This window comes from Myxine glutinosa, chromosome 7 (assembly GCF_964187855.1).
Source record: "Myxine glutinosa chromosome 7, kmMyxGlut1.1, whole genome shotgun sequence".
Lineage (NCBI taxonomy): Eukaryota > Metazoa > Chordata > Myxini > Myxiniformes > Myxinidae > Myxine > Myxine glutinosa.
Window position 1 is genome coordinate 110,041,316 of NC_136267.1, and position 27,396 is coordinate 110,068,711.

The 27,396-nt window shown below is 45.3% G+C and overlaps 2 protein-coding genes across 3 annotated transcripts in view; one reads left to right on the forward strand and one right to left on the reverse strand.

Annotated features, from left to right (window-relative positions):
* Positions 1 to 27,396, reverse strand: part of LOC137431586 (hyccin) — a 576,074-nt gene that overhangs the window by 197,018 nt on the left and 351,660 nt on the right. The gene's annotated exons all lie outside the window — the stretch shown is intronic.
* The window catches only part of LOC137431580 (unconventional myosin-IXb), a 232,539-nt gene that overhangs the window by 24,813 nt on the left and 180,330 nt on the right, over positions 1 to 27,396 (forward strand). For both annotated transcript variants that reach the window (XM_068123054.2, XM_068123055.2), the window contains exon 5: positions 2,701 to 2,937. In XM_068123054.2, coding sequence (XP_067979155.2) covers positions 2,701 to 2,937 — 237 coding nt within the window. The remainder of the gene's footprint in view (positions 1 to 2,700; positions 2,938 to 27,396) is intronic.

Sequence of the window (27,396 nt, forward strand, 5' to 3'; positions counted from 1 at the left end):
TGTAGGCATAAATTAGTGGAGAAAAAAAAAAAGATGACGTCATCGGTCACGTGGTTCGGCCGCCATCTTGGAAAAACGGAAAAACTTTGCATCTCTATATCTCCGAAAGTGCTGAATAGAAAAAATTGAGACATGGCTCATTGCAAAGAACTCTCCATGGGGAATAAAATATGTTGATGTCATAGGTGCCTCCATTATAACGTCATAATTCGACAAGTACAAAACTTCATCCGATGAAGATGAAATTTCTTGAGCATCATCAAGGAATAAATTCGTTTAGAAAACAAATAATGATGACGTCATCGGTCATGTGGTTTGGCCGCCATATTTGTCCAAAATGGCCAATAAAAAAGTACATTCCGGCCAGTCCTCGGTCTCTGACCGATTTTTCATCTGTTTGTCTGTCTGTCTGTTTGTCTGTTAGTTCGCAGTACTACGTCTACACCGTTGCACATAGAATCGCCAAACTTTACACACATATTTGTCTTGCCCTGTAATAGACTGTGCCCAATTGATGACGTCATCGGTCACGTGGTTCGGCCGCCATCGTGAAAAAAACGAAAAACTTTGCACCTCTATATCTCCGAAAGTGCTAAATAGAAAAAATTGAGACATGGCTCATTGTAAAGAACTCTCCATGGGGAATAAAATATGTTAATGATGATGTCATCGGTCACGTGGTTTGGCCGCCATCTTAGAAAAACCGAAAAACTTTGCACCTCTATATCTCCGAAAGTGCTGAATAGAAAACATTGAGACATGGCTCATTGTAAAGAACTCTCCATGGGGAATAAAATATGTTAATGGTGATGTCATTGGTCACGTGGTTCGGCCGCCATCTTGGAAAAACCGAAAAACTTTGCACCTCTATATCTCCGAAAGTGCTGAATAGAAAAAATTGAGACATGGCTCATTGTAAGGAACTCTCCATGGGGAATAAAATATGTTAATGATGATGTCATTCGTGCCTCCATTATGACATCATAATTCGACGAGTACAAAACTTCAGCCGATCAAGATGAAATTTATTGAGCATCATCAAGGAATAAATTAGTTTAGAAAACAAATAATGATGACGTCATCGGTCACGTGGTTCGGCCGCCATATTTGTCCAAAATGGCCGATAAAAAAGTACATTCCGGCAAGTCCTCGGTCTCTGACTGATTTTTCGTTTGTTCGTTTGTCCAGGCAATATCTCAGCCATCCTTTGAGCTAGGAAGCTGAAATTTCGGCACAATAGTGAGCAAGTGCTTTGGCAATAAAGTTTACTTTTTGTTTTTTGATTAATTAAATATTTAATTAATTACTTAATTATTATCGATTAATTAAGTACTTATTTATTTCCTTTCTCCTCTGGGCAATATCTCAGGCACCTTTTGAGCTAGGAAGCTGATATTTGGACACGACAATGACCAAGTATGTCATTTGGCTGTAAAGGCTATTTTTGATTTATTGATTAATCAATGAATCGATTAATGATTTAATTCGATTAATGACCTAATTAATTATTTTTTTCAAGTTACAGATCTGGATGAAACGGTGGTGGTTTCATTATTCTATTAGCCAATTAATTAATTATTTTATGATTACTATTTATTTATTTTCTTTCTCATCTGGGCAATATCTCATTATCTCAGGCACCTTTTGAGCTAGGAAGCTGATATTTGGACACGGCAGTGACCAAGTGATGTGGCTATAAAGGATATTTTAGATTTATTGATTAATCAATTAATTATTTATTGATTCAGCAATTTATTATTTAATTTTTTCGATTAATGATTTAATTATTTTTCAAAAAGTTACAGCTTCGGATGAAGAACTGGTGGTTTAGGTATGCTATTAGCCAATTGATGAACAAAATATTTTATGATCATTATTTATTCATTGTAATTATGCAATTAATCAATCAATTATGGTACACCTCTTCCTCCCAATGCAGTCTCTATGAGCTGCACGGCAGTATCGCCAGGTGCCCCGGCTATGCCGCGCTGGACGATGTTAATTTATTTGGCACGGGGGCAGTGTACTTTGAATGTATCTGTACTTGTTTCTATTTTTTTTTTGTTACCAACTTTTTAGTTTTCAGAGAAAGGTGATTTTCAGAGAAATGGCATTACATTAGAAAGGGATTTAGCTGTATTTATTTGTTTGCTTATTTGTCTATTTATTTATTTATCTATTTATCTATTTATCCATCTCTATTTTCCTCTCTCCCACCCCACCAAATCCCACTGGCATGTCTATTCCTTTCTTTCACAGTGTATCTTTCCCCTTTCCTTCCTTTCTCTTTCATCCATCTCTGCTTTTCTTTTTCTCCCTCTCAATCAACCTCCCCAATCCCTCCCTAAGTGACATAAATTCCATTGCTCAATATTTATAGAAAATAACCCAATGGTGTTTTTATTCCAGACTAAAAACACCATTTATTTGTTTCTCCTTCTTTCTATACATATTACCAAGGAAGTACAAAATAAATTGTGAAACATTCATGTGGCACTATCTCTAAATAACACTGACACAGTGACACATACTGCAGATGTGTATGCAGTAATAAAGAGGATTATAACTCGTGGCAAAGGTATTGTGTTGAGGATAACCTACAACACATCGCAAAACTTAGCCTATCGTTTTAGTGTTCCTCTCAGTGTTACCTTTGTTCATGTCATCATTAGAAACGATAACTTCCTGCTTGCTTTGCAGCTGTACGCAGGCCGACGCCTTGGAGAGCTTGAGCCTCACATCTTCGCGGTAGCAGATGCCGCTTACCACTCCATGCTTCGTGAGCGCTCACACCAGTGCCTGGTGATCACTGGGGAGAGTGGTTCAGGCAAGACACAGAGCACAAATTTCCTCATTCACCACCTGACAGCCCTGAGCCAGCGAGGCTATACCAGCGGGGTGGAGAGGACCATCCTCGGCGCTGGGCCTGTACTTGAGGTAAAATACCCGAAATAATCATGATCAAATCATCTTGTTTGTCTCTTACGGGTTTCTTTCCCACACGTTATTGTACACCGCTCCTTTCCTATTCCATCTCCAGGCGCTGCATGACGTCATTGCCGGGCACCGAAGGGGGCCCAGCAATGACGTGCGCTGAAAGGGAGTACTCAGTTTTCACTCCGGTTGTTTGTTGCACACCGTGCCTTTCCTATTCCATCTCCAGATGCTGCATGATGCGCGCTGAAAGGGAGTACTCAGTTTTCACTCCGATTGTTTGTTTTCTTGTTTGTCCAGGCAATATCTCAGCCATCCTTTGAGCTAGGAAGCTTAAATTTTGGCACAATAGTGAGCATGTGCTTTGGCAAAACGGTATTTTTTGTTTTTTGATTGATCAATTAATTGATTAGTTACTTAATTATTATTGATTCATTAAGTACCCATCTAAAGTTACCCATCTAAAGGTGGGTTTAAGTACTTACGTATTTTCTCTCATCTGGGCAATATCTCAGGCACCTTTTGAGCTAGGATGCTGATATTTGGACAGCAGTGACCAAGTGATGTGGCTGTGAACGGTATTTTTCATTTGTTTATTAATCAATTAATCGATTAATTATTTATTGATTTGTCAATTAATAAATATATTATTAATTTTTTTTCTGATTAATGACTTATTTAATTTTCAAAAAGTTACAGCTTCAGATGAAACACACTGGTGGTTGAGGTATGCTATTAGCTAATTGATTAAGAAATTATTTTACTATTATTATTTATTTATTTTAACTATGCAACTAATCAATCAATTATTGTACACCTCTCCCTCCCAATACTGTCTCTATGTGCTGCATGGTGGTATCGCCAGGTTCCGAAGGCGCCCCAGCAATGCCGCTCTGGAGGATGTTATTTATTTATTTGGCATGGGGGCTGTGTACTTTGAATGTATCTGCACTTGCTTTTTTCTAAAAAAAATTGTATACCAGGTCGAGAATCGGATAAGTGCTAACATGTAGAAACATATAATAAAGGGAGAGGGAGGGAAGAGGGGGAGAGACAGAGGGAAGCACAACAGTAGAGAACAGGGACATCAGGACATCTGTGGAAGGGAGAGGGCTGGGGCACTGGGGCAGGGTACACAGGATAATCAAGCTGGACACTACAGGGACTTTCAGGAAAGAAAACAGGGAATTTGTAGGAGGTGGGTTTTGATGTATTAACAGGGGAAGAAAAGATCAAGGTTTTGGATTGGGGAAGATAAGAGATGGTGGTGTACAGCTGTTTCAAAGACCAGGAGGGAAGAGTGGGATTGGAGAGAGTGTGGGAGTTTGTTCCAAAGGTGGGGAAAAAGAGGAATGAAAGAGTAGAAGTGAGCAGTGAGTCTTGGTTTTGGCAGTTTCACCAGAAGAGGGTTGCTAATAGATCTTGTGCTTCCTGCAGGAATACTTGGAGGGCAGAGCACAGACAGAGCAGGGGGAGCTAGGCCAGAGAGGAGTCATTAGAAGACAGAAAGACCACCAACCTACCTGCGGTGAGAGAGTGAAAGGCCCTCACAATCAGGTTCATCGCAGGAGATACCAATGATTCTAAAAGCCTTGGTTTATACAGCATGAAGCCGAGCTATGTGTGAGGCAGGAGCACCAACCCAGAGGGGAGAGCAGCTCTCCATCAGGCTGTGGATGAAAGCTTTGTATGTGGTGAGAAGCTCAGTCGGTGACTGGCTTTGGAGGCCAACTTGTGATTGTGGTTTTTCCAGGAAAGATCATGGCAGATAGTGAGACCCAAAAGCTTGAGTGACAGAACTTCTTCGGGAGCATTGTTGAGAAAGTAGATGGGAGGGTTTTCCAGATGGTCTTTTCAGAGAGACAAGGCGAGAGTGTGAGATTTGTCAGGATTGAAAGACATGTGCCAATGTTTGACCAGCTTTTAATTTTATCCAGGTCTGCAGAGAGTGAAGAGGCTGCTGCCTGTCGATCTGTGGGATGAGAGATGGAGCAGCAGAGGGTGGAGTCATCAGCAAAAAAGATAAAGAAGATTTTCCAGAGAGTCGGAGAAATCACTGATGAAGATTAGAAAAACCACAGGGCCCTGAACACTGCCTTGAGAAATTCCAGCCTGGACAGGAAGAGGAGGTGAGAGAATTCCATAGAGAGCCACATATTGACCATGACAGGCGAGGAAGTCCGCAAGCCATGAGTGCAGATTTCCATGGATACCATAAGAGGAGAGCTTGCAGAGCAGGGCGGGGTGCCAGACCGTATCGAAGGCATGAGATATGTCAATGGAGACTGCTCTGATTTCCTGTCTGACTTTGAGGATCTCCATCCATTGTTGAGACAGCAGAAGCAGCATGTCCAGAGTAGAGTGACCTGGTGTGAATCCAAATTGATGCTCTGAGATCAAGCCATTGGAGAAGAGGAAGGATTTAATGTTGGAAGCAATGATGGATTCCATGACCATGTTGATGATTGGAAACAGGGTCCTTGGTCTGCAGTTGAAAGGATCTGTTTTTTGCACTGATTGTATCAAGTTGATCAAATCAACTGTTTATGGATAAGGGAAGTTTTGATGGATGCCGTGTTGGAAAAATGTCCAATGATTGTTTCCAAGCACACAACAGTTGCAAACAGGATGTGTCGAAATTCAATACTGGATGAAAAATTTAAGAAGAAAAGGCTGTTCACTTGAAATTGATTTGCATCTCCGTTCCTGATGACATTGCACATGTAAATATAGTTGGTGTGAGTAAAAACTTGGATTGCAGTTGAAAAGTTTGGATGATTGCCCAGCTGGCACAACTGCATTGGACCAACGTTGGGCATGGTCATACGCACATTGCTAACACTGGTTTGACATTTAATTTCAGAAAGAGATGGTAGCTAACCCTTGTGGGAGGGAACTGATGATATTCGGCCATATATATATATATATGTATATGTATATATATATATATATATATATATATATATATATATATATATATATATATATATATATATATATATATATATAACTGTAAGAAATAGTAGAAACTCCAAAGTACGAGCAGGGCGTCTCATTTGTATTGAATAAATAATCGTTAGATTAAATAAGACGCGGACGTAGCTTCAGGACGTCGATCTTTAATTGTCGACAAGCTTTCGACCAACAAAGGTCTTCTTCTTCTTCTTCTTCCGTTGAACTTGGGGCTGACTCAGAAGAAGACCTTTGTTGGTCGAAAGCTTGTCGACAATTAAAGATCGACGTCCTGAAGCTACGTCCGCGTCTTATTTAATCTAACGATTATATATATATATATATATATATATATATATATATATATATATATATATATATATATACTGTATATAATATACCACCTGTAGAGGCCATTTTTCCCCGCAGAGCAGGGGTTGGCCTTTTTTGGGCACCGTGGTCCCCTTTTTGAAGCAATGTTTTATGGCCGGATGCCCTTCCTGCCGCCAACCCTGTTAGTCGCCCCTTGCGACACACAGGGAATTACCAGTGAGCTGGTACTCAATTTGCCGACCTCAGAAGGATGACAGGCTGAGTCAACCCCCCTGGCGTTAATTCAGCGATCGACCGGGATTCGAACCCAGGATCCTAGGATCCCAAGCCGGCATGCTAACCACTAAGCCAACACCACGGCTGTATCTATATATATAAAACAGTGTGTGTGTGTGTGTGTGTGTGTGTGTGTGTGTGTGTGTGTGTGTGTGTGTGTGTGTGTGTGTGTGTGTGTGTGTGTGTGTGTGTGTGTGTGTGTGTGTGTGTGTGTGTGTGTGTGTGTGTGTGTGTGTGTGTGTGTGTGTGTGTGTGTGTGTGTGTGTGTGATGTTACCGATAGACTCCGAAACGGAGAGGCTCACGTGCTTGATATTTGGCATAGACATGGCCATTGAGCCTGGGACGAACATGACTGAGACCATATTTGACGAGATCCATATTTTTTATTCATATTTACCTCAGCGCATTTCAGCGAAGTACCCGCTAATCTCAGCCAGTGCGAGCAGCTCGCTGATTCGCTCAGAGCGATCACGTGATGTTCCATCCCGTCACACGTCTGCACGTGATTCAGGGCGAAAAGCCATTGCGTTTTTCACCTTTATGCGACCGTGTTTTGTGTCGATTTTGTGCGATATGAATTAAATTTTAATTCATATTTCGTGTTTACGAATTCGAATACGAAGGATTTCCCCTTTCCCCTTTCGATTTCGAATACGAATCGAATACGAGCTTGAGTCGAGAGGGCGAATGTACGGGTTGGGAATGTACGGGTCTCCCCTCCCCCACCCGGCAATGCCGGGTACTTCTGCTAGGATCACGTGATGTTCCAACTTTGCCGCCATAATCTCAGTTATGCGTTCGCACATAATTCAGTTTTTTCACATTTCAGCGAGGAACATTGCCATTCACACCACATAGGTTTTTTTTCACTTTCATCTGATATTTGTGATTTATTTCAAACAAACTGTATTTCCCATCTACACGGCCATGTATTCCTATTAACGTTATGTAAAGTACATAAATTGTGTGGATTACATCATTTCTGGATGTGATCAATTGCCAGTAACCGTCTATATCCCTCCCCTCCTCCCCCTCCCTTTCCCCCCTCCCCCTCCCCCTCCCTTTCCCCCCTCCCCCTCCCCCTACCCTTCCCACTCCCTTCTCCCTCCACCCTACCCTCTCCCCTTCCCCACTCCCCTTTCCCCTCCTCTCCCCCTCGACTCCTCTCCCACTCCCTTTCCCCCATGCCCCTCCCTTTCCCCCTACCCCTTCCTTTCCGCCCTACCCCTTCCCCATCCCCTCCACCCTCCCCTCCCCCTCCCTTTCCCCCATGCTCCTCCCTTTCCCCCCTACCCCTTCCTTTCTGCCCTCCCCTCCCCCTCCCCTCCCCCCCCTCTCCTCCCCTCCCCCCCTCCCCTCCCCCCTCTTCTCCCCTCCCCCCTGTTCCCCCCCCTTCCCCCTTCCCTCCCCTCCCCCGCCCGGCAATGCCGGGTACCTCTGCTAGTATATATATATAGCGGTTAGCATGCCGGCTTGGGATCCTAGGATCCTGGGTTCGAAGCCCGGTCGATCGCTGAATTAACGCCAGGGGGGTTGACTCAGCCTGTCATCCTTCGAGGTCGGCAAATTGAGTACCAGCTTGCTGGGATGAATGATCACGGTGTGTACACCATATCCCTGCGCATCGTAAGAGCGTGACCAAGGGTTGGCGTCAGGAAGGGCATCCGGCCATAAAAACATTGCCTCAAACAGGGAATCATGATTGTCATGGGGCCCGCAAGGCTAACCCCTGCACCAGCAGGAAAAATGGCCTTAAAACGATCATTCATTCATATATATATATATATATATATATATACACATACATACACTACCGGTCAAAAGTTTTAGAACACCTCAATTTTTCCATTTTTTTTGGAAATTTACGCAGTTTAATGTCTCAATGTACTCTGAAATTAAGCATAGAACAAATAAACAATTGGAGATAAAAAAGAAATCATAGAATCATTTTGTTTAACAAAATTTAATTTAAATTTTGGCTCGGCAAAGTAGCCACCTTTTGCAGATATAACCGCCGAACACACTCATGGCATTCTTTCTACAATGGAAATCAAATATTGTTCGGGAAGTTCTTCCCAACACTATTGCAGAAGTTCCCACAAATATGTTGCACTTGCAGGTTGCTTTGCTTTCACCCTTCTGTCGAGTTCATCCCAAACCAGCTCGATGGGGTTTACGTCTGGAGACTGTGTTGGCCATTCCATGATTTGAAGCCTACCGTCTTGTTCTTTTCCTCGAAGGTAGTTTTGACATAGCATGGAGGTGTGTTTAGGGTCATTAACTTGCTGAAGGATGAACCCCTGACCAACGAGGCATATACCAGAGGGTATTGCATTGCGCTGTAAAATGCTGTGGTAGCCTTTTTGGTTCAGGGTTCCAGTCACTCTGTGCAAGTCGCCCACTCTGGATTGAGCAAAAGAGCCCCAGACCATTACGCTTCCTCCTCCATGTTTGACAGTTGGTGTCACACACTGAGGAACCATCCTTTCGCCTACTCGACGACGTACAAAAACCCTGCGTGATGAACCAAAGATTTCAAATTTTGATTCATCGGTCCATAAGATCTTCTTCCAGTCTTCAGTAGTCCACTGTTGGTGCTTCATGGCCCAGGCAAGCCTCTTTTCTTATTTTGCCATTTTAGCAATGGCTTTCTTCTTCCTGCCACTGCCACTCGACCTGTCAAACCTGCAGCTCGAAGTCTTCTCTTCACAGTTGAAACTGAGACTTGCTTACTTCGACCAGTGTTAAGCTGTGCTTGGAGCTGTTGTCCTGTGAGCCGCCTATCACGCAAGCTGTTGACTCTCAGAAACTTGTCTTCTGATTCTGTTGTGGCTTTGGGTCTGCCAGACCTCTTCCTGTCAGAGTTTCCTCCAGTTTCCAATATACTACTTCCTGCAGTGCAATATTGTCCAAATAATGCTTCAGAGGGTGTAATAACAGTCTGTTCCAATACTGCTTTTATTCAGACAGGGGGTTTGTAATCAAGTAATCAGTAGAGGTTGGGACACCTGTAGGAATTGTTTGCATCAACTTTCAAGGCTTAATTTACTTAGATTTCTGCAGAACAGCTGTAAGTTGTTAACCCATTACTTGTTCCCTGAAGAAGGCCTCTTTTTACATTATAACTGTGCAATTTACATTATTTTCCTGTTTTTGCTGACCTAAACTTTTTTTTTTAACCTCGATCAGTTTACTGTTTACCTTTGTGCCATTTCAGGTTATTCACTGGACTTGAATTGCTTAAATTAAAATAAAATAAAAACTGGAAAAATTGAGGTGTTCTAAAACTTTTGACCGGTAGTGTGTATATATATATATATATATATATATATATATATATATATATATATATATATATATATTGTTACAGACGCGGATTAAAGATGTTATTTTACCGAGCGGTGGTGTATTACCGCGTCCGAACAGTTACTCCCGATTAGAACCCGATCCCGCCCAAACGTTGGCCGGATCGCACCGCAGCTGCTCAATGAGGGAAAAGACTAAAACGACGCAATGCACAGAGGAAAAGGAATAAAACGAGAAGACGTACAGACGAGTAATGGGATTTATTATTTACACAAGCAAAAAGGAGCAATCAAGGTTTATTTACAACACATAAGACGCAGGTGACACAGTGCAAATACTAGCTTATAGTTATACAGACTTAACTTATTCCCAGGACAGAACAAACAAAGACACTGACTCACGCGGGGAATTGCAGAGTGGATTGCTGGAAGGAGGTGTGTGGCTGGAGGGGGGGGGGGGGGGACGGCACGGAGCTGGCTGGAGCTTGATCCCGCACGGGACGTCGGGCTGGACCTCGACGGCCGCTGATGCCACCGGGCCTGTCGTGTGCGCGGGATCACGGGTCGGAGCTGCTTGGTGGAGCCGATGCGCTGGTGGGGGGGGTCTGGCGTGACGGGTTCTCTCCTCCTTACGCGCTCTTGCTCTGATGACCCAGCTCTTTTTCGTCCCTCCTTGTCTCAACTCAAAGTGCATCTCTCCTGGGAACACCCCCGCCGTGGGTTATATAGGCCCCGCCCCTCAACCTTTGCGAACCTCCCCCAAACGTTCTCTCCCCGCCCTCTCAGGCCAAACCCCTTGTTCATGGTTGGTCGAGTGGGGCTGGCTCACTCCTCCCCTCTCTGACGAGGTGGGGACCCGCCTTTCTTCCCCAACCCTGCCTCGTGGTCAATGGCGGATGAAGGGAAAACCGCCCAACATGCAGTTGGCAATGCGAATTGCAATTGACGAAAAGGGGGGAATGGAAGTGTTGGGAGTGGGAATGAAGGGAATCTATCTCTTTCACTGGTGCAATGGAGTATTTCAATTAATGGGAGACACAGCCTTACTCTAAAAACACATAATAAGAGATAACTATCAAACAGAGGTATTCTATTATTTGGCTGATGTGTATGCTTGTGGACTAATTATGGGATGCCCTTTCACCTTTACACAGCTCCGAAGGTAGGGGGGCGCAGAATAACAATAATAATAATAATACAGCACACAATCCAAAAATATACAGTTCTCATCTCCGCAACACTGCACCCTCCTCCTCTTAGGCACGTCCCGGGCCTACAACTTTTATTTAGTGTGACACGTAGGTGTAGTTCCCTCTACTTTTAACCTGACCCTGAGTGTGACAGTTTTAAAACATAAATAAATGTGTCCCGCTGCTCCATTGCACCCTGCCTAACAGACTTACGCCCACAGTTAACCGAATTGCGGAATGGTCTTCAAACTATACACTGACGGTGGGAAGCATTATTTACAATGACGCTATTTTTATTTACAAAACTAACCCAGGACCTGTGATTGTTCTTTCTGGGGGGGAGACAGTCTGCTCTGCATCGACGCACCATGAAAGCACCCAAAAACGCACCAATATGCACCCAAGCACCAATCGGTGCAGTCACCACTGCTCATCAATAAAATAAATCCAACAAACCCAAACCCTGCAGGTGATCTCTTGCTCTTCGGCTCCCTCTGCTGGTTATTATTATTTGGTCTTCCAGATGTTGTCATTCTTTCATTTTCTTACTGGCGGCCTATTTTCAATAAAGTGTGCCCAATGTGTCCTTTTTTATTTATTTTATTTATGGCCCACAGGGCCGACTAGTGTGGTTCACCTGTGGGGCATCGGTGCCCTGTGGCCAAGGTCCGCCAGCAAGATTTCGGGCCCTCATGGCCGGTTCCAGCAGAGGGGCCATGCCCCAACCCATGGGGTCCATAAGTGGTGCTCGGCCACAGACCTGTGGTCCATAATGTGGTGCATCGATGCAGACAGCTGGTTCTGGGAATTTCGGGCGCACAATGGCCGACCCACGCACGCTCCCCTCGGCACCCAATGGCGCACAGGTCATGTGGGAGACAAAAGGGGAAAGACAAATGAGCGAGGGGTAAGGTCACAAGGGTACACATCAATAAGGCAATGCAAGGCGAAATGCGTACGGAGGGCGAAGTGAGAAAGCTCGTCCCTACCGTACGTCACCCCCCTGTCACCTACACTACCCTTGCCCTTACCCCATATTTACAAAATCTACCCATTTACAAATTCGTCACTACTGTCACGTCTTCCCCATATTTCCCCTATACCAAATTCGTCTCCACAATCCCTCTACTTCAAAATTTGCCATCACCAAATTCGTCATCAATCCTCATAAGGAGGAAGAGATGGAACACAAAGCACAATGTCACACCCACGTCATGATGCGTCTCACAATCCAAACATTTGCACAGTAAAAATAATAAAACATGGCATGGTGCGGAGTACCTGTCACCTCAGGTGAGTGGATGCAGATGGTGCGAGGAGACTTCATCCTAACTACCCTCTAAATGATTTTAACACACTTTACACTACCCGGGGTCTCTCCCTGCCAATCCATTGGCCACTTACACTATGGGTTCTAAAAACCAATTCCCATTGACCAAACTGTGGTGCTTCTCAATTTGGGGTCTCACTCCCCCGATTCATCTCCCGGTGCCCTTGCACAATTTCTGGGCTGCGACGTGTAGCTCTCCCAGCAGGTCTACCCACCTGCACACCTCCACCACTGCAGTTGCCACCCGAGCTTACCTAGCTCCTCACCCTAACCTAACTAACTGGGGAAGGCCCTCTCCTGGCTCTGTCACCCCCACTCGGTGCCCTCTGGCACTGGGCTACCCGGGTCCGTCCTCCGGATCCTCGGGCCCCATCCACAACTACCGGCTCCCAGAGCCCACCTGCGGCCTCACCTGGCCGACATCCTCACAGTGGTGGAGTGCCCAAACCAACTACACACACTAACAGGCTACACGCCCAGCCATTTCCACAACACTAATGCACCCATCCAAAGACCATTCTTTCACCCGCACCACAGATGCCAATATCCAACCACAATTTACCTATACCCTCTACCTTACACTTACCCTACCCGCCCCGGGTATCCGTGATGGGGGTCCACTCTTCCCCCATTCACACCTTCGCACCATCCACTCCACTCCACAATTTCCACCATACTCACTCCGCGACCATCCATTCCAATACTCCATTTATTCCACACTACCATTCTCCATACCTGCTGTTGCACACCTGTGCCCTCACACCTGGTGCCACCTGCACCCTCCTTTCTTCCTGGACCATTTGGTCATCACAATACACATCACCATCACTCACTCATACACTGCTCCACACACCTGTTCAGTTGCACACCTATGCAATCACACCTGTTCAATCACACCTGTTCAATCCTCACACACACGGCATCATCTCAGCTAACTACTCCCCTCTGAAACTTGCGCTTCCCAGTCGCCCCTTTAAACTATTGCGCTCCCACGTCATTATCATCCATACTAATCTACCTGCGTCCCCACTACAGGTATCAGTCACTAACTAAACTTAACGTTACCTAATGTCATCTTCGCTAGATCCCTAACAATATCCTAACCCACCCGGGCTAGTTTTCACTGCCATACACCCCATAAGCTATAGCGCATTTGCCCCACTGTGAGGGATGGTGGATTTGCCATCCCACCACCTCGGGGGTCTCTCACTATAAATTTTGTTCGTCCAAATTCAATAAATCAAAAATTTTCCATTTACTGCCAATTCTACCCACTATTATAAATTTCGTATCAAATCACGATCACTATCACTATCACCATCATCAAATTTCGCCTTTTTCTAATTTTGAGTCCAAACCACTATCCTCATCACCCGTCTACTTATTACATCCTCTCGGTGCGCCAATTCACGTCTACAGCCCGGCTTCGTACAGCCGAGCAATGAACGCGGGTCGTTTTGTGCCAGCGGCTGGATACGTCCCGCATTCGGGGCAGGGACGGGGGCTTACCCGGGCCGAGATCCCACGCACCACCTCGGCGTGGAGCCATCCAATGTCCCGATCTCGACCTGCCGGCACGTCTCAATAGAAAGTGGTCGCCATGACGACCCTTCCTATCGGGCTGCCCGCTCTGCCTAGTGGAGCCCGGACGCGGCCGTTCCAAGCGAGGCACAGCGTGGATCGCGTACGGCGGTTCTTTCGAAACCGCCGTGGTTCGGATCCCCGCTGGTCCTCGCGGCACGCGAAGCTGCCCGACGCGCACCGAGGGCCCGATTCGGCTATAAGTCGTTCTAATCTCTAACCCGGTTACCGTCGATGCCTTACCTGGATGCTGACACGCATACGCTACCCCTTTCTTGCTCATACCTCCAGCTGTTCCCATGCTCCTCGTACCTTTCCTTACACACCTCGGTACACTCATTCCGCTCCCAGCCTTGGTCACACACCTGACCACCGAACACCTTGGCACACATTCGTCGCTCGCACACCTCACCAACACACCTCTTCGCGCCCCTTCCTCGGTCACCTCCTCTGTGACAACCACAGGTGTGCTCTCACCCGCACACCCAACCACGTGCCTCACGACCAACTCAAGCGTGCATTCCCACACACGCTCTACCATTCCAGGTGTGCATCCTGCCATTCCAGGTGTACTTCCTCGCTCACCTGTCACAACCAACTCACGCTCCGTGTCACTCTCACTACTCTCACCACCACTCTTGACAACGCACTCACCCTTACTCCCGACAGCGCACTCTTTCCTCATGCACCTGTCCGTTACACACCTTTCTCGCGCACACTCTTGCGCACACTCTCCCGTTACACCCTCTGTAACACTCACCACAGGCGTACACTTTCTCGTTACTTCCTCTGTAACACTCACCACACCGCGCTTCCATGTACCCCCTCGCACACGCGCTTCGACCAACTCAATCTTGACGGCACACTCACTCCTTGGCGTGCACTTTTTCCTCACACACCCCATGGTCGGACATTCTCGCACACCTCTTTTTTCGCACACCAGACCTGTCGCACACTTCACCAACGGCCTTTCACGAACACCCGGATCCAAACCAATCCCCAAGCCGACTGAAGCTTTCCTCACATCATATACATTGCCACTCACCTCCGTACCTCGTCGTCGCACCTCCTCTGCCACCTGCAAACTTTTTATTTGGTTAGTGAGCAGCACATTATGAGTTGAGCACCGACCTTGTACCAATTCCATTACCTCCTCCTGGATTTCTCTCTTAGTTTCTGTCCGTCTCTTCTTAATTTCACTCACCTCTTCTTCCACTTCCTCTAATTTTTGTTTAACCTCTTTTATGTCTCGGTGCGTCTCCTCAAGTTCGTCCTCTAAGGCTACCGTGACCGTCTCTATGTGCATCCTCACCTCTCGGTCCTTTGTCTCCATTATCTCTGTCACCTCGTCCACCCTCATTGTCAGTTCCTCACGCACCATCTGACATTGCCTCTGTGTCGCTATCAAGTCATTTTTAATTTCTTTTTGTGTCGCCTTTAACCCTCCGAGTACTGCAGTGTTCCTTTGAACCTGCTCCACTAACTTCGTTTGTCCCTCTGTCAGCTGTTCCACCTCCTCCGTCAGATCTTCTATTCCCCCTTGTAACCTAGCCGTATTATTTCTCACCTCTTTCACCATACGCTTCTCACCTCGCTTTACCTCCTCGCGTAGCCCCGAAACCTCCTCACTCACACCTCGTCGTATCTCCTCCTTCATCTCCTCCCTTTCTTTTGTAGATGCCGCCCTCATCTGTTCCAATTCATCCCTCTGAGCATCCAGTTTGGTTTCTACCCCGATTTTTACCTCCTCTATCTGCTCTCCCATCTGTTTAATTTCTCGGGCGGATTGCTCCCCTATCTCCCGCAATTTGTCCTCCATCCTATTTTCTAACCCCTCTAACCCCTTTTTCATCCCTTCCATTTGATTCTCTTGAGCGGCCATTCTGTTTTCTACCCCCGTTAACCCATTCTTTACCTCTTTTATCCCATTGTCTAACCCCTCATCGGTACCCCTCGCTTCGCCCCTCATTACCCCCATTTGGCTTCCCATTACCCCCATTTGGCCCCCTATCCTGTTTTCCATCCCTTTGAAATTATCGTCTGTTTTTACCATAAAGGCCATCATCTGTTTCATAAACAGGTCCAAATTCATTGGCATCTCTGGCTCGGCTGCCGCGACCACGGCCGCGGCTAAATTTGGTGCCGCTACACCCACGTGCACGAGGACGCCATTTTGTGCACCTGATACCCCCTCAACCACATTGCCAATGTTCTCCTCCTCTCCTTCCTCCACATACATTTCCCCGAGGTCCTGGGTCGATTCTACCCCGTCTATCTCTCCCACCGGCATCCCGTCGCCTTGACCAGCCATGGCGCGATTTCAAAGTTCAGGTTTTGTAAAACAAAACAAATTTCGGCCGCTCCTACTTTTGACCAAATTTTTTTTTTTTTTTAGATGTTTTAAAAATTTGGTTCGGGCCCCGAATCTCACTCCCAGACACCAATTGTTACAGACGCGGATTAAAGATGTTATTTTACCGAGCGGTGGTGTATTACCGCGTCCGAACAGTTACTCCCCGATTAGAACCCGATCCCGCCCAAACGTTGGCTGGATCGCACCGCAGCTGCTCAATGAGGGAAAAGACTAAAACGACGCAATGCACAGAGGAAAAGGAATAAAACGAGAAGACGTACAGACGAGTAATGGGATTTATTATTTACACAAGCAAAAAGGAGCAATCAAGGTTTATTTACAACACATAAGACGCAGGTGACACAGTGCAAATACTAGCTTATAGTTATACAGACTTAACTTATTCCCAGGACAGAACAAACAAAGACACTGACTCACGCGGGGAATTGCAGAGTGGATTGCTGGAAGGAGGTGTGTGGCTGGAGGGGGGGGGACGGCACGGAGCTGGCTGGAGCTTGATCCCGCACGGGACGTCGGGCTGGACCTCGACGGCCGCTGATGCCACCGGGCCTGTCGTGTGCGCGGGATCACGGGTCGGAGCTGCTTGGTGGAGCCGATGCGCTGGTGGGGGGGGGTCTGGCGTGACGGGTTCTCTCCTCCTTACGCGCTCTTGCTCTGATGACCCAGCTCTTTTTCGTCCCTCCTTGTCTCAACTCAAAGTGCATCTCTCCTGGGAACACCCCCGCCGTGGGTTATATAGGCCCCGGCCCTCAACCTTTGCGAACCTCCCCCAAACGTTCTCTCCCCGCCCTCTCAAGCCAAACCCCTTGTTCATGGTTGGTCGAGTGGGGCTGGCTCACTCCTCCCCTCTCTGATGAGGTGGGGACCCGCCTTTCTTCCCCAACCCTGCCTCGTGGTCAATGGCGGATGAAGGGAAAACCGCCCAACATGCAGTTGGCAATGCGAATTGCAATTGACGAAAAGGGGGGAATGGAAGTGTTGGGAGTGGGAATGAAGGGAATCTATCTCTTTCACTGGTGTAATGGAGTATTTCAATTAATGGGAGACACAGCCTTACTCTAAAAACACATAATAAGAGATAACTATCAAACAGAGGTATTCTATTATTTGGCTGATGTGTATGCTTGTGGACTAATTATGGGATGCCCTTTCACCTTTACACAGCTCCGGAGGTAGGGGGGGCGCAGAATAACAATAATAATAATAATACAGCACACAATCCAAAAATATACAGTCCTCATCTCCGCAACAATATATATATATATATATATATATATATATATATATATATATATATATATATATATACATATATATATATATATACATATATATATATATATATATATATATATATACATATATATATATATATATATATATATATATATATATATATATAAATATATATATATATATATATATATATATATATATATATATATATATATATATATATATATATATATATATATATATATATATATATATATATATATATATGTCTTCTCCATGAGCCTCAGACTGTTTAAATAATGGAATTACCTTATTGGAGGATTAAAGTGCTGGTTGTGTCAACATTTATTTGAGCTTTATTGAAGTTGGATCGTTTTCAGGTTTCCTGCTGTGTAATAGTTTCCTCGAGGGATGTTGTGGATTTTGTTTTCCTGAAACAAAATAATCAGGTTGAAACACCTTCAGTTTAATATATATATATATATATATATTTATTTATTTATATATATATATATATATATTTATATTTATATATATTTATATATATATATATATATTTACACAGGGAAAATAGGGCAAAATGGAGAAGATTGTCATGGGGACCGCAAGGCTAACCCCCGCTCCAGCAAGGAAAATGGCCTTAAAATGCATGTTGTTGTTGTTGTTGTTTGTTGTATATATATATATATACACAACTGGTTGGTGTGGAAAGAGTTTGATATGCAGAAATGACGTTTCCCTTAAATCAAAAGCCCTTCTGTACAGTGGTGAAAATAGAAGATAATGAGTCTGCATGGCTAAGTTTGAGTGCAAGTCTTCTTTCTCAAAGTTTTGTCAGCCAGGAAGCGCTGATTCATGTTGGCTAAGAAACATTGAAGCTTTTAAATACAAGCGTTTGAGGATATTCCAGCTTCCCCCAAGTGCTCCATGGCACAGTTATTACTCACTTAGCGAGTGCGGGATGACAAACGACACTGATGGAAGTCACGACTTTTTGGCCAACTTCTAATTAGTCGTAAACTACAGGGTTTTTTTTGTACTGTTGGACAGATCGTTCCATTTTCTGATCTTTGGATGATTTTCTAATGATAAAAGCAGATGCCACAGAAGGAATGTGGTGCATATTTGGTTGTTTTTATAGTGTCAACTTGTCAGTGTATACTGGGATATTATCTGATTTGGAGACATGTTGAGCATAGTTGGTAATTTATTTTGACAATATATTGTAGTTTAAAACAAGTAGGACAGCCAGGAGGTATGTGCACTGTGAGCTGAATAGCGTAGATTTAAATCTCGACTCCGTCATGAACTCAACTTTTGTTTTTCTTGCAGTTTCTCAACTTTTGCTTTAATGCACGTGCCGTCAATCAGTACAGTAAGCTGGAGGAAGGAAGCAGGTGGACGTCAACGATCCCATGAATATTTCTCAAAGATTTGGCCAGTTATCGCCGGCTTCCTTAACAAAATACAAATTCCTGTCACCTTCGGGTGAACGTCAGGCCTGGCCAGCTTGTTCGTGAAAGACAGACCAAAAATGCCGTGGCTGACCTCACAATGATGAGAGAATAATTGGCACTGCTAAACAAGTGGTAGATTGTAGTTTATACCAAGTGACTAAACTTATTGTGTTACTTTCCAAAGTTATTTTTGTGTTTGAAGTCATTCATGTCTGTTTTTTATTGGAAATTGATATAATTGAGGTAGGAGGATTGCTCAGCTTGTCGTGTGCCTGTCTGTTCATTACTCAATTATTGACAGGCAAATCCAATTGCAGATGTCTTGGCTCATGGAAAGGATGAATAACAGATGGCTGATAAGTGTTCAGAGACAGTAGAAAATCTAATTTTTGAACAGACTGTTAAAATCTTTATCATTCTCAAGTGGGACTGAGATACAGTGAGAGATTTAAAAATAGTGTAAAAAATCAGGATCTTTATCTGATCTCCCATTCATGTCACTGGGAATTACTGTTATTAATCCAGTGGTTCTATCTGCATGCACTCACTTGTCTATGGATCTTGGAGTATATTTCTCAAAATGGCATTGAGCCTCGTTAAAATTCTGCCATGTTTATGGTTAACCATTTGTTACCTCCACCACTGAAGGTGGGTGGAGGTTATGTTTTATTCCCTGTCTGTCTGTCTGTCTGTGAACAGGATATCTCAAAAAGTTATGTGGATGCTTATGGTTAACCATTTGTTACCTCCACCACTGAAGGTGGGTGGAGGTTATGTTTTAATCCCTGTCTGTCTGTCTGTCTGTCTGTGAACAGGATATCTCAAAAAGTTATGTATGGATTTGGACGAAACTTGGTGGACAAGTTGGGTGTGGGATAAGGACGAGTTGATTCAATTTTGGTGAAGATCTGATTGCAGATGCGAGAATTTTAAGGTGATTCTTCAGAATTGAGAGATGGGGTCAAAAACGATATACAGTGCATTCAGAAAGTATTCAGACCCCTTCACTTTTTTCACATTTTGTTATGTTGCAGCCTTATGCTGAAATCGTTTAAATTCATTTTTTCCCTCATCAATCTACACTGAACACCTCATAATGACAAAGAGAACTCTTGACTCTTGACTTCCGTTTCCGGTCCCTGGAGCAAGGAAGCGTCTTCGATCTCTGCACGGCAGCAAAAGTTATAGTATTTTTTCCATTCGTGCCTTCGTCAATTTTTACTCGCTTTTTATTGTGCATGTGTTGCAGTGTGTTTTCCAGTTGGTGTTGATTTGCAATTCTTGCAAACTTTTGTATAATTTAATCGTTTTCTGTCCCACCGCGTGCGCGGCCTGGTTTCTCTCGGCTTCCCTACCCCCATAGGTGTTCTGTAACTTTAAGTTCTTTCCTTCGCTGTATTGCTTATTTCTTAGATTTTCTCTTCTCCCCCTAAAAAACTTATCTTCAACTTCAACTTCAACTTCAACAACTTCAACTTATCAACAACAACTTCAACAACAACAACAACAATCAACAACAACAACAACAACAACAATCAACAACAACAACAACAACAACTTAAACTTCAACTTCAACTTCAACTTAAACTTCAACTTCAACTTCAACAACTTCAACTTATCAACAACAACTCAACTTCAACTTCAACAACAACTTCAACTTCAAGAAAAAAAAAAAAAAAAAACTTCCCCGAACATCGACCACTTTTCTAACGTTTTAAATCTCTTCAAAGTCTCTTCACGTCTCTTCTCGTCACGTCACGTCACGTCTCTTCAAAGCTGTCCATGCGCGCACGCTTTCGAAGTTAAGTAACTTTTCACAATTGTGTTTTTGTCGAAATTGTATCTTTCTTTCGGTGTGTGTAACTATTGGTGTGTCTTTAATCGTATTCTTGGTGTTGGTTTTTCATACCTGTGTACAGAATCGTCGGTTATTTCGTGTCGCGTATTCTGACGCCTAGTGTAGTACTAGTAGACTACCGTGTCTGACCTTGGCTTGAGGCGTTGTTTCTGTCTCAGCGGTTTCTTCGATTGCGCTCGCAATTACTTTCGGTCTCTATTTTTCACGTTTCACGTTCGGTCTCTGTCTCTGTTTTCATCTCGACTCAAAAAAAAAAAAAAAAAAATTCCCTTCTCTGTTCTTATCCGTTGTTCGTTCTTATTTGTTCGTTCGTTCTTCGACCACGTTGTTCGTGATCACGTGTTCACGTCGTTAAAAAATGTTTCAACTGTCCCCTGAAGAACTGTATTCTGTCATATACTACAACACCTTTTTCTTCTTCTTCTATAAAAGGATGCTTTCGACTTGCTCACCAAATCTATTCATTCCAAAAAAAAATTCCATCTCTTACAGTTACAGTGCCTCTTTCATACATTCCCTAAACTCTCCAGTACTCCACCCATCCTTCAGCATCCTCAAACGTATTTTCGACTCGAAGGTCTCAAGAAACTCATTTTGCAAGAAATGTTCGTTTCCCATTAATCGTACTTTTTTCAAAATCCAATCTCACCCCTCCCCTCCAAATCTTCCCCATCACCCCTTCCCTCCAAAACTTCCCCATCACCCCTTCCCTCAAAAACTTCCCCATCACCCCTCCCCTCCAAAACTTGCCCATCACCTCTCCCCTCCAAATCCACCCCCTTGCCCCTCCCCTCCAAATCTTCCCCATCACCCATCTCTTTCAAATATTCCCCCTTGCCCCTCCCCTCCAAATCTTCCCCATCACCCATCCCTTTCAAATCTTCCCCCTTGCCCCTCCCCTCCAAATCTTCCCCATCACCCATCCCTTTCAGATCTCCCCCCTTGCCCCTTACCTCCTAAACACCCCCCACACCCCTCCCCTCCGAGACTCTCCCTCACTCCTCCCCTCCTAGACTCCCCTCTCACCCCTCCTCCTCAAAGCGTCCTCCCCGCTTCTTCCCCCTTCCAACTTTCACCTTCATCTCCCTCAACCTTCTGCCTCACTCTTCCCCGTCCTCAAATAACACCTCACTGCGCCTCACCCAATCACCATCAAACCTTTTGTCTGCCCCATTCTTCCCTTTCTCCAAGCTATTCTGAAATCTCTGACACACCTTCAACAGCTCTCCCTACCTCTTCCTCCTCTTCCACATCTTACCCTACCGCTCCCCCCCCTGTTCTGTATCCGTTGCTCCCCCTTCCTCTTCTTTAACACTATGGACCTCAAACATCCGCGGCCTTCGCTCAAACTTGACTGATCTCTCCATACAGGTTGCTTCTGACAAACCAGACGTGATCTGCTTAACAGAAACCTTCCTCCTTCATGATGTCTCTGATTCCTTGGTATCTCTCCCAGGTTACTCCCTCCTCCGGTATGATAGACCTGAGCCTCGTCCTGGAGGGGGCGTTGCTATCTTTATAAAAAACTCTCTTCCTCACTCGCCCTGCACTGACCTCTCTCCACCTCACCCCCAGGAATACCTTTGGCTACGGCTTCCCCTTCGCGCCCACCTTTTGTTCATATGTGTGTTGTACCGTCCTCCAAACAGTGATGACTCCATCTACATCTCGCTGTCTGATGATATGGACCAACTTCTATCTACCCATCCCAACTCTCTCTTCCTCATATGTGGTGATTTCAATTGTCACCATGCCAGTTGGCTGGGTGTGGGTACCTCTCTCACCAGCCATGGCTCTTCAGTAAAGGACTTCTGTGACTCACTGGGACTGACACAATCTGTCAATTTCCCGACCCGGATCTCAGTCAACGGAGCATCTTCTCTTCTGGACTTGGTTATGACTAACTTCCCTGAAAATGTCTGCTGCTCTTTCTCTTCTCTTTTTTTTTTTTTTTTTTTTTGTATACTGAATCGAGGCTCGTGAAAGAGCTAACATTTACTTCACAAACAAATCAACCAGACAAACAAAATATATAAAAAGAGGGAGCGGAAAACAAGATGGGGAGAGAAGGGGAAGCACACAAACACAACATTTGAGAGCAGGGAGATGGGAGATGTGTGGAAGGGAGAGGGCTTGGGGGGAGGAGGCGTGGGAAGGGGGGAGGAGGGTGGAGGGAGAAGTATAAAACACAAGGACACCAAGGACTTCCAGGACAGAAGTTGGTATTTCAAAAAGGTGGAATTGGGGTGAAATTAGCGGGGGTAGAAAAGATCAAGGTTTTGGATGGGGGAAGATAAGAGATGGTGGTGAACAGCTGTTTTAAAGACCTGGAGGGTGGAGTGGGATTGAAGAGAGTGAGGGAGTTTGTTCCAGAGGCGGGAGAAAAGAGGAATGAAGGAGTGAAGGTGAGCAGAGAGTCTTGATTTTGGCAGTTTGACCATAAGAGGGTTGCAGGCAGATCTTGTGCGACCTGTAGGAATATTTGCGGGACAGAGCCCAGAGAGAGCTGGGGGGCAAGGCCAGAGAGGAGTCGGTAGAAGATGGAAAGACCACCAACCTGCCTGCGGTGAGTGAGTGAGAGGCCCTTGGAGTTAGCTTCATCGCGGGAGATTCCAATGATTCTGAATGCTTTGGTTTCAACAGCGTGAAGATGAGCTAGGTGTGAGGCAGGAGCACCAGCCCAGAGGGGAGAGCAGTATTCCATTGAGCTGCGGATGAAAGCCTTGTATGTGGTGAGGAGCTCAGGTGTGCCAAGGAAGGACTTCGCACGACGGAGGATGCCCAGTCGGCGACTGGCTTTGGAGGCCAGATTTGAAATGTGGTTTTCCCAGGAAAGATCATGGCAGATAGATAGTGAGACCCAAAAGCTTGAGTGACAGAACTTCTTGGAGAGGATTATTCAGAAAGTGGATGGGAGGGTTGTCCAGTCGGTCTTTTCGGAGAGACATCGTAAGAGTGTTCTGCTCCAATCGGCTCATCTGATCATGTGCTTGTTAAAGTGGACATCTCTCTGACCATTCTCAGAGAGCCTCCTCAGCGCCGACGAGTCTGGCATTTCACTCAGGCCAACTGGCACGGTCTTCAAGCAGCCATCAATCATCTGGACTGGTCTCCCATCTCTACCACCTCTGACATCAACTCATCCTGGGAATTCTTCCAAAGTAAATTGCTCTCTCTCATGCACAGATTTATCCCATTTCGTCTTCAGTTGTCATACCCTTCCTCCCGTCCATGGCACACGGAATCTTGTGGTGAGGCTATTGCCCAGAAACAACTTGCTTTAGTCTCCTGGAAAGCAAATCCAACGGAAGGAACTCTCATTTCCTTTCACAAAGCCCGAAACAAGTGTGTGTCCACCCTCAGGAGAGCCAGGAAACAATATCTCTCCGTTCTCAGGACAGAACTCTCTTATCTGTCTCCCTCTTCCAAATCCTGGTGACATCTGGTCAAATCTGTTTCTGGTGTTTGTTCCCCCTCCATCCCCTCCCTCACCTCAAACGGCCACACGGCTGACTCCGCACGTGAAAAAGCAGAATGCCTCAACTCTGTGTTTGCCTCTAAATATTGTGTCCCAAACCCATCCTTCTCTGTACCCACCATACCCAGTCGTACCCAGCTGCTCCTGGACTCTGTGTCCTTTCCTCCTGACAAGGTGGAAAAGTTTCTGTCAACCCTCGACTCTAATTCTGCAACTGGACCTGACGGCATCAGCCCACGGGTCCTAAAATCCTATTCTTCTGCTCTTTCACTCCCTCTCTCTGTTCTCTTCACCCTCTCTTTTGCTCAAGGTCATCTGCCATCTGCTTGGAAATCTGCCAACATCACCGCTTTGCACAAAAAAGGTGCAAAAACAGATCCCAGCAACTACAGACCAATCAGCCTTCTCCCAATTATCAGCAAAGTCATGGAATCCATCATTGCTTCAGATATGAAATCTTTCCTCTTCTCCAATGGCTTGATCTCTGATCATCAATTTGGTTTCAGACCTGGTCACTCTACTCTGGACATGCTGCTTCTGCTTTCTCAACAATGGATGGAGGTCCTCAATGCCAAACAGGAAATTAGAGCTGTCTCCCTTGACATATCACGTGCCTTCGATATGGTCTGGCACCCCGCTCTGCTCACCAAACTCTCCTCTTTTGGTATCCATGGAAATCTCCACGCATGGCTGGCGGACTTCCTCTCTAGTCGTAGTCAACGTGTGGCCCTGAATGGGTTTCTTTCATCTCCTCTTCCTGTTCAGGCTGGAGTTCCCCAAGGCAGTGTTCTAGGCCCTGTGCTTTTTCTGGTCTTCATCAATGATCTCTCTGACTCTCTTGAAAATCCTCTCTATCTCTTTTCTGATGACTCTACTCTCTGTCACTCCATTCTTCATCCCTCAGATCGGCAGTCTGCAGCCTCCTCACTCTCTGCAGACCTGGACAAAATCACAGACTGGGCAAACAAGTGGAACATGTCTTTCAATCCTGACAAATCTCACACTCTTACGATGTCTCTCCGAAAAGACCTAATGGACAACCCTCCCATCCACTTTCTGAATAATCCTCTCCAAGAAGTTCTGTCACTCAAGCTTTTGGGTCTCACTATCTGCCATGATCTTTCCTGGGAAAACCACATTTCAAATCTGGCCTCCAAAGCCAGTCGCCGACTGGGCATCTTCCGTCGTGCGAAGTCCTTCCTTGGCACACCTGAGCTCCTCACCACATACAAGGCTTTCATCCGCAGCTCAATGGAATACTGCTCTCCCCTCTGGGCTGGTGCTCCTGCCTCACACCTAGCTCGTCTTCACGCTGTTGAAACCAAAGCATTCAGAATCATTGGAATCTCCCGCGATGAAGCTAACTCCAAGGGCCTCTCACTCACCCACCGCAGGCAGGTTGGTGGTCTTTCCGTCTTCTACCGACTCCTCTCTGGCCTTGCCCCCCCAGCTCTCTCTGGGCTTTGTCCCGCAAATATTCCTACAGGTCGCACAAGATCTGCCTACAACCCTCATATGGTTAAACTGCCAAAATCAAGACCCTCTGCTCACCTTCACTCCTTCATTCCTCTTTTCCCCCGCCTCTGGAACAAACTTCCTCACTCTCTTCAATCCCACTCCACCCTCCAGGTCTTTAAAACAGCTGTTCACCACCATCTCTTATCTTCCCCCATCCAAAACCTTAATCTTTTCTATCCCCGCTAATTTCACCCCAATTCCACTTTTTTGAAATACCAACTTCTGTCCTGAAAGTCCTTAGTGCCCTTGTGTTTTATACTTCTCCAACCCCCCCCCCCCCCTTCCCACGCGTCCTCCCCCCAAGCCCTCTCCCTCCCACACATCTCCCTGCTCTTAAATGTTGTGTGCTCTCAAGTGTTTGTGTGCTTCCCCTTCTCTTGTCTTCCGCTCCCTCTTTTTATATATTTTGTTTGTCTGGTTGATTTGTTTGTGAAGTAAATGTCAGCTCTTTCAGGAGACTCGATTCAGTATACAAAAAAAAACAAACAAACAGGATTTTAGAAAGTTTTGCAAATTTATTAAAAATAAAAAACTGAAATATCACATTTACATAAGTATTCAGACCCTTTGCTATGACACTTGAAATTTAGCTCAGGTGCCTCTTATTTCTCTTTATCATCTTTGAGATGTTTCTACACCTTGATTGGAGTCCACCTGTGGTAAATTCAATTGATTGGACATGATTTGGAAAGGCACACACCTGTCTATACAAGGTCTCACAGCTGACAATGCATACCAGAGCAAAAACCAAGCCATGAGGTCGAAGGAACTGCCTGCAGAGCTCAGAGACAGGATTGTGTCGAGGCACAGATCTGGGGAAGTCTACAAAAAAATCTCTGCTACATTGAACGTTCCCAAGAGCACAGTGGCCTACATATTTCTTTCAAAAAAAAAAATATATATATATATTCAAAAGCCCACAGAAACTTGTTTCTCACAGTCTGAGAGTCCTTTAGGTGCTTTTTTGCAAACTCCAAGCGGGCGTTCATGTGTCTTTCACTGAGGAGGGGCTTCCGTCTGGCCACTCTGCCATAAAGCCCAGATCGGTGGAGTGTTGAAGTGATGGTTGTCCTTCTGGAAGTTTCTCCCATCTCCACACAGGATCTCTGGAGCTCAGCCAGAGTGACCATCGGGTTCTTGGTCACCTCTCTTACCAAGGCCCTTCTCCCCCGATTGCTCAGTTTGGCTGGGCGGCCAGCTCTAGGAAGAGTCCTGGTTGTTCCAAACTTCTTCCATTTAAGAATTATGGAGGCCACTGTGCTCTTGGGAACGTTCAATGTAGCAGAGATTTTTTTGTAGACTTCCCCAGATCTGTGCCTCGACACAATCCTGTCTCTGAGCTCTGCAGGCAGTTCCTTCGACCTCATGGCTTGGTTTTTGCTCTGATATGCATTGTCAGCTGTGAGACCTGATATAGACAGGTGTGTGCCTTTCCAAATCATGTCCAATCAATTGAATTTACCACAGGTGGACTCCAATCAAGGTTGTAGAAACATCTCAAAGATGATCAAGAGAAATGGGAGGCACCTGAGCTAAATGTCAATGTCATATCAAAGGGTATGAATACTTATG